Source organism: Dreissena polymorpha, chromosome 2, assembly GCF_020536995.1.
Source record: "Dreissena polymorpha isolate Duluth1 chromosome 2, UMN_Dpol_1.0, whole genome shotgun sequence".
Lineage (NCBI taxonomy): Eukaryota > Metazoa > Mollusca > Bivalvia > Myida > Dreissenidae > Dreissena > Dreissena polymorpha.
Window position 1 is genome coordinate 5,169,340 of NC_068356.1, and position 12,137 is coordinate 5,181,476.

The 12,137-nt window shown below is 32.0% G+C and overlaps 1 protein-coding gene across 3 annotated transcripts in view; it reads left to right on the forward strand.

Annotated features, from left to right (window-relative positions):
* Positions 1-12,137, forward strand: part of LOC127865674 (uncharacterized) — a 323,557-nt gene that overhangs the window by 36,119 nt on the left and 275,301 nt on the right. For all 3 annotated transcript variants that reach the window (XR_008042729.1, XM_052405592.1, XM_052405593.1), the window contains 15 exons: positions 410-547; positions 1,008-1,154; positions 1,447-1,566; positions 1,842-1,976; positions 2,233-2,370; positions 2,849-2,986; positions 3,201-3,301; positions 4,560-4,648; positions 5,088-5,239; positions 5,543-5,713; positions 6,738-6,829; positions 9,162-9,256; positions 9,949-10,136; positions 10,631-10,792; positions 11,145-11,270. Coding sequence is in view for 2 of the 3 variants with exons in the window: in XM_052405592.1 (XP_052261552.1) it covers positions 410-547; positions 1,008-1,154; positions 1,447-1,566; positions 1,842-1,976; positions 2,233-2,370; positions 2,849-2,986; positions 3,201-3,301; positions 4,560-4,648; positions 5,088-5,239; positions 5,543-5,713; positions 6,738-6,829; positions 9,162-9,256; positions 9,949-10,136; positions 10,631-10,792; positions 11,145-11,270 (1,992 nt within the window). In the remaining variant the exon portion in view is untranslated. The remainder of the gene's footprint in view (positions 1-409; positions 548-1,007; positions 1,155-1,446; positions 1,567-1,841; positions 1,977-2,232; positions 2,371-2,848; positions 2,987-3,200; positions 3,302-4,559; positions 4,649-5,087; positions 5,240-5,542; positions 5,714-6,737; positions 6,830-9,161; positions 9,257-9,948; positions 10,137-10,630; positions 10,793-11,144; positions 11,271-12,137) is intronic.

The following is a 12,137-nucleotide window of genomic DNA, read 5'->3' on the forward strand; positions in this document are numbered from 1 at the left end:
ATCATTTATCATCAATTTTGTGTTGGGTATTTCTGCAAAAAGCAAAGAAAGCAAAGAGTAAAGCTAATCAAAATCCAATACACTTATGTGGATATAAACAATACCATATACATGAAAAATAAAAGCAAAATAAAACTTCTGGATTAAAACAAAATACAAGTTGTAATATTAGGACTCGAACCTACGACAATAATATTATTGTGACGAGCATTGTAAAATAAGAGAGCCAAAACATATTTCCAGAATGGTATACATGGTCTATAGTTACGACATCGAGGAATCATTTACCTTAAGAATATAAATCGCCAATTTAAACGCTTTAAAACTATTTATTATTTGACAGTTGAGAAAAGACGGACTATTTTAGCATTCATTTAACACAATATTCATGGCATGCTTCATTATACAGACGTCAATGAGTGCAATTTGCACGAATACACTTGCTCTGGCGGTGGCACGTGCCAGAACTTGGAAAGCAACTGGACGTGTTCATGTCCTTCTTATACGGAACTCCTAAATGTGAACGATACCTACAAAGAATGTTCAGGTATGAAAGATACGCTTTGGTCTATTGGGACAAATGTCCAATATACAACAGAGGTAAAGATTATAAATAAACATGCAAGGAAAGTAATTTATAAATATATATGTATAAATACATTTGCACAGTGGTGATATGTAACTATGAGGTGGGTTTGTTACACAGAAAAAAAATGTATTTAAGATGTATATCGAAGTTGTGTATACTTAAACAGAGAATGCTCAGTATTAATAAAAGATGTTAACAATTGATGAGAGTACATTTAAAAAAGTAATGTATAACCTGTTTTAGATAAGATAAACGTGTAGTATATTTGCATTAAATATACCTCGCTATTTTTGTTTAACGCTATTTACGGTTGCATGGGATTAGATTTATTGCTTACATTCAATCTAAGTATTCCTTTAAGTGAGAATGAGATAGATAATCATACATGTGCGTCCTATTTAATACTTTACATGTACAGACGAGGCGTATTACAATTGTTCATCCGAGGCCTTTAAGCGATTCATTTGTTCCAACGGAAACAAGACATGCAACAACTCAGTTTGGTCCTGCGATTGTGCACATGGCTATCATTTGGAAGGTTCAACCCATTCATCCACGTGCACGGGTAATTTGTTTAGAATGACTTTTTCTCTTGCAGTAATTTATTTTATAAAACAAAAACTTGAGATTGATGGTCTAGATTGGTTTGCATTGTTTCGGGATCTTTTTTATTAAAATATATTACTATTGTATATTAATTGGTGTTATTGTTTAGGGTTTAATGCACTATTAACTACCATGTTAGTATTATTTCACTCGACGAGAGAAGTTTATTTTCACCATATAAAAAATAATGAAGAGTTTTTTTATTACAAAACTAGATGTTCGTTCAAAAAGAATGCTTTTGTTTGTTTTAGATACAAACGAATGTGAGAAAAATCCGTGTGGACACGGAAACTGCAGTAATAACGACGGGGGCTATTTTTGCAAATGTGAAAGTGGGTTTCTATTTGATGAAATCAAAAAGTCGTGCATCGGTAAGTAAAAACAATATTTCGCAGTCAAACAAACGCAAAATATAGTAAATAACTACAGCTTCCAATTACATAAAACTAATATGTCAAACTATTATTTGTTGTCTTTATGCTCCTGGCCCCTCCATTTATTTCCGATGTAGACATACATTTAACAGCTAGACGAGTTATTCTTACACACGTTAAAAGTAAATCAGAGATTTGATAGTCCGTTAATATCACCAGTATTAAACATATTTTTGAAATTGACTTATATTAAAACAAGTTAAATATTACAGATATAAACGAATGCGATTCAGAAATATACATCTGCCGAAATGGCGACTGTAGAAACCTCAACGGTAGTTATGAGTGTCCTTGTAAAGCCGGATTTAGAGAAGAGTACAGAAGTTTCACTGCAACATTTTGCGTTGGTAAGTTAGCAAACGGAGAGAGCGTTTTAAGAAGATTTGATTTTATATTGTAAAAATGGATATGGTATTAATTGTTTAAAATTGCTTACTCACACGAACCCGACTTGTATTTTTGAATATATATGAATATATAATGCCTAAGGTAATAAGAAGCATACTTAATTAAATATTACACGTTGAGAGTGTGACCTATTTGCATTTATATTTCTGTGTGATCATTTAGCAGAAATATCGTTTTTCCTTTTTTTACTTTCAGATATTGACGAATGTACAAACAAGTCGCACTCATGCGGCACAAAAGCAACTTGTACAAACTTCCAAGGCTCGTTTACATGCGACTGTCCACATGGATATAAAAATGAAACATCTGATAACATAAGTTACACTTGTATAGGTAGGCGTTAGTGCGTGTTTCACTTGAGCGCATTTAGAGCCTTGTGTCTATTACAATAAACATATGCATATCTAGATTGCATATGTATCGGAAATTATATAACCATATTCCAATAGCATCATTGCCCATTATATGAAAAGGTTCATGTAGATAGTCAAACAATCTATATTCCATGTGTAAGTTTAAAAGTTTAAAAACTTATTTTGCAAGGTTAACAGTGTTGCATATAACGTGTCATGAAATGTGTTTCAATTTTATGTTATTTTCAAGTGATATTTATTTTGAAAAACTTGAATAAGTTTTAATAATACAAACCATGTTTGACTTATACGGTAGGACGTTTTTAAATATCGATTTGACATTTTGAACTTATTTTCACAAAATACATCACTCTGTAAAAGCATGTTTATATATTCGCAAGGAGCAGAAACTATCGACGATCCTGTTTCATATAATTGAATTATATGTTTTCTTATAGATATTGACGAATGCAACAAAGCCGAAGGTTTTCAATGTATCAAAGGTTTTTGTAATAACACTGACGGACACTGGGATTGCGTGTGCGACATGTCTAAACGCGCACATGTCGTGAACGAGAGTTACATTGAATGCCGGGGTAAGAAGACATAACAATTTTGTCCCATTAGTTCCATTGCTTTAACGAAACAATATTCACGAATCATTTAAGTCAAACATTTCGTGTACTCAAAATGGAATTGTCCATAAGAATTGTAAAAATAAAAGCTATTGTTTTATGAAATGTCCCTTTTTCTCCAAATTATCATCGTGTCTGTTTATAATCTGTTACTAAGAGAAATTATTTTTTCCAGACGTATTCCAGTATCCAGTTCAATTCGAAGTACGGATTCTCTATGACCCGTACAAGTCAGCTAAATCTGAGGAGTACATTCAATCAAGCCTTGTTAAAATGGTAATCATAGATGTATTATATATCTATAAAATAATTTGTAAACGAAAGTTTATTTAAAAAAATATTTCACATTTTAATTATTATTGGTGTCATGTTTTTCCCTACTATACAAGATCCGGACAAATATGGTTGTTACATGTCTACCCAGATCCTCGATTTATTCCTTCCTTTTAAAGTGTCACTTCAAACACTAGATTTTACGGACACCATAAGCCATAATTTATTTTATATTGCCTGATTACGCCATTGATATATATTATAACTATGTACCACGGTAAATTCCGTTAATATAATAAATTCATGAATTGTTTGGAAAAGTTTTCAATTTTCATTGTCAGAAAAAAATAGCTAGAGCAAATAATAATTATGTTATATCAGGGTTTTAGATCTAGTTACTGTTTTGCGATAAATTGTACGCAGCGTTCGTATTGTAAATTGTGTACTCATGTTAAGTGCATTAAATTACGTGAAAATATTTCGACAATTGCAATATTGTCACCGAACTTAAGGTAACGGTAGTGTTCTTTTTCACTATAGAAGAACAATACTGCGAGCTATTATTTTAAAACGAAGCATTCTTTATTGAAAATTTTTACTCACTAGCTAGAATTAGTTCTATGGTTGGGACGTCAGTATCAAGGTATCGTACCTTTTGTAAACAATAATGATATTCCCAACCCGTGAATTTGCATTCTTGATATTACTATGACAGTGTCGTTTTTTGTACGGTTAATAAATTATTAATTTGTGTCGTTGAATGTCAATATAATTGTTATCATGACGTACAGTCTTTACAATAGTTTATAAGTATGTTAAGTACTAAATCTATGTCCATGACACGTGTCTTTAATTTACCTTTAACAGCTTAATTAAACAAATATGTAAATTGTTATATCCAACAGTCGTTGGTTTACTTAAACTGTTGACTTTACATATCCTAAAATTTATTTGGAGTTAAAGTTCCCGCTGCATTTAAGTATCGAAAGAAGGCCTAAGCCCATCTTAGAAATCTACGCTTGAAATTAAGACGTGCATGCATATGAAATTCGCTCCTAGTTTGTAATTGAATTGTAGCATATATTGAGCATCTAATAAATAGAGAGGTAGGCCAAAGTCTTAAAGTTTTTGTCCTGGATCAAAGAACATCCTTTGATCATTACAAAATACTTTCAATTACTAAAAGAAACGGATTGTGAAAGATACAATTCTTGCAATTGTGACGCTGAATACGAATCTATAAAAAAACACTCTTCCCCAGCTTTCAGATATTGTGAATGGTTCCATGAATGGCAGTGTATTATTCCCTGTAGAAATAATACCAGAAAGATACCACTATTTAGAGGATAGGTAATTACTTTTTTATAGACATTCTCTCCTTATTAAGTACTAGGAAACTTTAAAGAAACGTATTAAATATCAACTATGTTTTCGTTTTTTATGTTCTGAAAACATAAAGTAGCAACAGTAGAATTAGAAAATAACTGTATCTTGATATTGAATGTTAACCTTTCGTGTGTTTTTCAGAAAAATACCGTATGTTTAAAGTTAATCTTAAATAATATAGAAGTTTTCGTTTGTCAGTAATTGTGATATTGTCCTAATTTTCTTTTGGCATATTCATGGGTTTTTATTTTTTATTTATCTTGGATTTATTAAATGACATTTTTATTGATGATATTTTTGAAACTATTGTTGTCTTTCGTTCGTTTTCAATAATTTTATTGTAGCGTACATGTACAGCTATTACTATGTTTTTTTTCGCCTAATATAAAGCTTATTTTTACAGAAAGGATAATATTTCGGTTACCGTCAACGTCATAACTATCAAAAGCTACGACGCAGGCTTGTTAAAACATACCTTCGAAGCCAGTCTCAATAAGACTGCTGTTTTTACCACGCCATCGGGGATTTCAGGACTTGTGTCATTAAAGAAAGAAGGTAAATGAATCACAGCATACCACGACACGATTAGGAATTTTAAACAAGTGATTAAGTTTTAGTTTGAACCTTTTTATTTAAGATCTATTGACAGCATCGAAATCCCTAAGGCGTATATAAACGCTCTCGGGTCCGTGGTGTGTGTCCTTGTATCGCACATATTGAATCATGTAAAGCAGGGTGTTACAATATTTAATTATTACAAGCAATTAACTATTTCAACGTTCAAACAATATTTTATTTCTGTAAAAAACTCTTTAGAAGAAAGCATATCTTAATTTATCTTATGTCGTTGTTTTGCAGAAGCCTCCGTTGATCTGTGTACACTGGAGATATTCAAGAATAAGTGCGATCCTTACTCTACGAAATGTAAACAAAATAACGACACTTTTAAATGCGAATGTCGAGGAGGTTTTGAAAATCGCACGGATATTGAGGGTGTTGGAATGTGCCATCAAATAAAAGACACGAAAGGTAAATCCAATCATATTTAATGTTTCAAGTAACTGAGGCCACATACAAGTTATCAGATGTTCTCGGATTAGCCGCATCTGAATTTCGTAAAATAAAACAAACATATTTATATTTGTATTTCTTCCCCAGAATTGTTTTTTTTTTCTTTTCATTTTGGTTAAGCCTATATAGTTCACGACATGGCTGATTTTGTAACGTTAAAAGTTAATAATACAAAATGAAAGCATTAAACATTTTAAATGCGATTAGCTGAAGTGTGGAACAAAAACGTACACAATACTGTTTTATTCAGCGCTTGCGCTCGCATCTAATTAAAGCAAATATTGAAACTTATATTTTTAACGCTGGCTCCTATATATTTGGGTGACTTCTGTCGGGTTATTGATCAATGTGTTATAGTCTTGTCTTAAAAACTAATCCTTTCAATGAGCATATACAAAAACATGATTAGCCGAGCATCCATACATAAGATGTTGAAGACTATGTAGATTATACAAATTTGAATGTTATTACGAACGTCAACCATTACCATTTACGTATAATGATTTCATAAAAATAACAAATTGTTTTACCGATGCGTGCATAATGAATAACAAACAAAAACAATTTGAGCAAGGACATGATAAACGAGTTTCAACAACAATAATAGTTCGTCACATTATGGGATCTTATGGGTTGTGTATGCATATTGTGTTAAGTTATTTATAATAAATTGTAGCTTTTATAGATCCTGACTGGAGTTGTTGAATCTCTGCAGATCATATATCTTATAAACACGTATACAGCGACATCATGTTTTTAACAATTATTAATATTTGTCCAATTATGAATGATTGGCATTATGACTAACGAAAATAGTATGATGTATAGATAGATAGATACATTAACTCCAGTAGCATCACCGGAAAGAATCCCATCTTGTCGGAAATTCAAATGCAAAATGAAACAATACAAAAATACTTCGCGTGTTAGAAGTTATGTCACCTTATTAAAACGGTTGTTGTAGGTGATTGCCTTTTTTTAGGTGATTACCCGTATCTTGCTACGGTCAAGATTACCATTAACAATAGCAGCAATATCAGCAGCCTTGAGTTTGAGATAGCGATTCAACAACAGGTAAATTGTGTTTTCTTTATGTGATTAATATACAGTAATTACATGCATTAGTGTATTTAACATCGCACAATTACATTTTAAAAGAAAAGGGTCAAATAAAATGGACAACTTAACAAAAATCACCACTAACACCTTCACACGCAAATTTAAAAAACTGATACCCAATTTAAATCAGCAAAATAAGGGAAATTAACGAAACCTTTCTTGAACGTATGCATACACGCGAAAACCAACGGAAACCTACAGTAACTGACAATATACATAGATAACAAGAAACAAAAATTGTTAACTATTTGCACAATTTACAAGTGTCTGTCATCAAATATTGGTTTGCGTCTGTTTTCGTTAGGTTTCCGAATCTAGTGTAGTTTTTTTTTCGGATGTTGCGATAGAATGTTATATAGAAAATAACAGGTTAGTGCCTGATCGTTTTGTAATATATCAGGCAAGGCTAAGAATAATAAAACGGCGAGGCTTGCCGAGCCGTTATTTTATTCGTGCCGAGCCTGATATATTACAAAAAGATCAGACAGTAACCTGTTTTTCTGTTTATTATACCTCTACGTCCCCGATTTTAAAGAAATAATGAAAAACTCGCTAAAAAGCTGCAGTCTTAGCGGGAAAGAATATGACTTTTGTCGTTTGACGTGTTAATAATGACGGCATGAGCACGCGCGCTTAATATTTGTAAAAAAATGTTTTTTGCTGTTTGTGTTGCATTTTGTGTTTAAAATATATTACATATTGGTATCAAATTGTTAGTTTTGTTGAATCTGATTAGATTTTACTAAAAATGATTACTTTATAGTTGATTCCGAGTAATATGACCTACCTCCACACATGACTGATATAAGAACTTCCTGTTGACCATGATATATAGAGAATAACAGGTTACTGCCTGATCTTATTGTAAATATCAGGCAAGGCTTAGAATAATATAACATCGAGGCTTGCCGAGCCGTTATTTTATTCGTGCCGAGCCTGATATATTTAAAAAAAGATCAGGCAGCTACATGTTTTTCTGTTTATCATACCTCTACGTCCCCGATGTAAAAGAAATAATGAAAAAAATCGCTAAAAATCTGCAGTTTTAGAGGGAAAGAATATGACTTTTGTCGTTTGACGTGTTGACTGATATAAGAACTTCCTGTTGACCATGATATAAAAAAATATATCTGGCAACGTTATATCATGCAGATATCAATGTGGTGGTATGATAAAAGTAGATTTATGTTAATATATTTTTATCATACCACCGCATTGATATCTGTCATGTGTGTATGCTGGTCATATTACTCGGAATCAACTATAAAGTAATCATTTTTAGTAAAATCGTATCGGATTCAACAAAACAAACAATTTGATACCAAGATGTAATATATTTCAAACACAAAATGCAACACAAACAGCAAAAAACAGTTTTTACAAATATAAAGCGCGCGTGCTCATGACGTCATTATTAACACGTCAAACGAAAAAGTCATATTCTTTCCCGCTAAAACTGCAGATTTGTTGCGATTTTTTCATTATTTCTTTAAAATCGGGGACGTAGATGTATGATAAACAGAAAAACAGGTAACAGCCTGATCTTTTTGTAAATAAGCCTTGCCTGATATATAACAAAAAGATCAGGCAGTAACCTGTTATTCTCTATATTATCGTTATATCAGGCAGGTATCAATGCGGTGGTATGATAAAAGTAGATTTATGTTTATTTCGAAATACTAATGAGATAAAAGTCACAGAAAAAGTCAAGAAGAAATAAACTCTAAACATGTTATCTGCCTTTTCAAATATCTCGGTATTGTTATGTTCCGTTCGCGTGCGCTTTACGAAGTAACACACAATGTAACAACTAAACAAATACATTGTTTAACAACTACATAACCTTTGTATTGTAAGGATTGACATTTGTGTAAATCATACGTGAACTTTACTTAAATTATTATCTTAACAAAATATTGATCTTCAAGTACTTTGTTTACGAACAATATCTTTTATCGCCATGATGCCTATTAATAATATTTTTCGTCTTTGTAATGACCACTTTACTTAACATTTTATAAGAGGTATTGAAAAAAAGATTTATGTAAACTTCTCTTGCAAGTTTGTAAATATCGATATCATTAAGAGCTTTTTTGAAGTAGCGTATGCGTTAGTTATTCCTAAATTATTTTTACATGAAATCAAACATATGTTGTTGTATTCTTTATTATTAGCTTTTACCATTGAAATTATGTGCAAGTATAACCTAAATAATTGTGCTATGGTATCACATTTGTTACTGATGGTGATATAAAAATCAAAAAAGCTCGTTTGCCATATGTTCCAGTTCAAGGCAATATACTCAGAAATGTTCAATGAAACCAACATCTGGGTGGAAATACTTGCGATAAATGGTACACAAACAACCAGTCGAAGACGAAGGTAATCGCCGTCGCTTTTACAAACTGTATTATTAACAGATAAAGAAACCGCTCTGACTAGCCAACTCAGTTGCTACAGCGCTGGACTAAAATTCCTAGGATTGCGGGTTCAATACCCGACCCGGCCACGTAACTTATATAAGATTTGGTAACGCAATCATTTCACAACGATTCTCTCGTACCTCTGATTCAATTACGGCCGTTGTCAGTTACTAGCATAACTATTTGCACTTAGTACTCGTAAACTAGATATCCGAGGAAAAGTGCGATCTGGTTAACTGATCACCGTGATATGATTAAGATCCCGTAAAAAGTATGGAAAAATCCAACTTTACTAATATATAAAAATAGGGAAGCATAGCGTCACTGCCAACGTCCTAAAATGCGCTTTCTTGCCAAGACTATTAATTGGCAACACCTAACTGGAATATAATAGCACAGTTTTATATTTTAAAAAATGAAACAGAGAGTGCCTTAATAAGGACAAATATAACTAGCGCGTTAAAATATAATTAAATTAGCTTGTTTGTCAGGTATGCTTAGTTGGTGGTACATGCCTTACCTCTGCGACCCAAGTTCACCATCTCCTACAAATTTGTGTTTTCTTGCTGAACGCTGGCCGGACCAATTGTATAGTGTGCTCTATATACTTTATATATATATATATATATATGTTTGTGCATTTATTTTCAGAAAATCGGAATCGGTCACTCCTATCAAAGTTTCTGTTGACCATGTCCTTCATTTAACAATACCAAAAAACGAAACTACACTCGCTGATAAATGGCAAATGGAATCTATCGCGATCTTTGAAAGGTTAAAGAATAAAACTAAAAACCATACCAGTTATTTTGACTTCGAGTCAACTGCTGTTTTTAAAGGTATGATCAAGCACTAATTTTTTAATTATTGCGTCAAAAATATTCACCACAAATAAATCTTTTTGATACAGAGCCTATCAGTTTAATTTCAAGATGTTGGATAAGACTATGCATTTTGTGATCACGTATTACTTTATTTTTCTGTACACGTTTCAAATAAGATAACATATTTTTTATAAAACTGTCGTTTGGTTCAATAGTAACTTGTTATTTACACTCATTTAAGTAAGTTACTAAATGCTATATTTAGAGAGAACTAACGTGGAGCTTATGGGTTACCAACACATATCTTAATACCAAAAATGGCGCTCTAAATGTGATACATTTTTCGTTTCTTGACGGTTTCGTTTACTGTACTGCTAATTTGTTGTGCTTCCTCTCTTAGCCGACGAAAAGCATTTGATTTTTTTTGCACGAAATTTTTGGGTAATGAACGAATCATCATTTTCTTTAAATGTTGATATTTAACTATGATTTCTTTTTAACGATGGCAGATGACAGACTACCTTGTAGCATAACTAAGATGTGTAATGCTAGTTCGACAACATGCAATGACGAATCGGGAAAAGCGGTATGCGACTGTCTACCTGGATTTGTCAATAATACATACATCAACGATACCGTTTTGAATCCATATTACAAGTGCAACAGAGCAGGTTAATATGTCTTAATAGTTGAGTCATTATATGTAAAACTTAACTTGCCTAAATGTATTATAAATTGTGCTTATTTTACAGGAAAATTGCCTTTTGGTCGATGCCCCATACACACATTAAATAGGTTTTATTTTTAAATGCTTGCATAGACCTAACTCGTTCAAACATGTGTATGAATATAGTAACATTTAACCGTGGAACTAGTTCAAACATGTGCTTGGATATATTAACATTTTACCGTTGAACTATGATATTATATTCAGTTCTCTGACTGGTTAAATACATATTATTTCAATTGTCAGAAGATCTAGTATGAACAACAATGTACGTAGTTAAAATGCAAATGTTGCAGACAAAGAAAGCACGACAACACCAACAACGTCAGCACTAAGGTCAACAACAACGTCGCCAACAATGTCAATTTCAACGTCATCTTTTAGTGCCATTACTACAAATGAGATGCATTCCACAACTTCTGGTAAGCATGACCAATTATTCCTCGTCACCAAAGACACCATCAGGTATGGCATACAAAACAACCTTACGTCAATCGCGAAACATGGATATTAACAATAGGTTGAAGCATAAATCCCGTTTATGTATTAGTTTTAAGCGCAACCAAAACTGTGTCTGTTCCTGTCATTGTCTTGTTATACCATGCTCTATCGGTTCGTTTTTCAAGTGTGTAAAAGTTACAAATCTTAATGCTCGTAAGTATGGATATGACCGTTAACATGGTTTTACTGTACTTAATCGAATGAATTAAGTAAATAAGAGGAATGTCCAAAGTAGTGATAATGAGCATTCATTTTTTTATTAATCAGATTTAACTTTATTTTTTCTATATTGTTAGTATGATGAAATTAATTATGGAATGCTTACGGCATATACACAATATGCATTTGTTCGTTCAATTTTAAAACATAAAATAAACTAGAGTTAGTGTATCAGGACCCCTATCCCACCTTATGCATAATATGACCTTTATCCCACCCTATACATACATGTAATACACACGTCGTTGCCTTTCTTTTTACCTTACCATTTTGTTAATATGTCGATTGTTAATGGGCGTACACCGAAGCGTTAATCAACACATAATTTGCAAACTTATGCTATTAGTTTTACCAATATAAGTTTTTATTCTGTTTCTTTCTTTTAAAATATAAAACTCTTCAATATTGTAGTTTGCAGTTAAGAACCTTATAGGTGCTTTTTCTTAGATATTTGTGTTTGTGTTTTTAAAAAACTTACTGTTTAGATACATCCTAAATGAAAAGTATTATAAGAAATAATCTTAAATCTACATGTATAGAATAAAAACCAGTTGAATAAAATCGCCTTT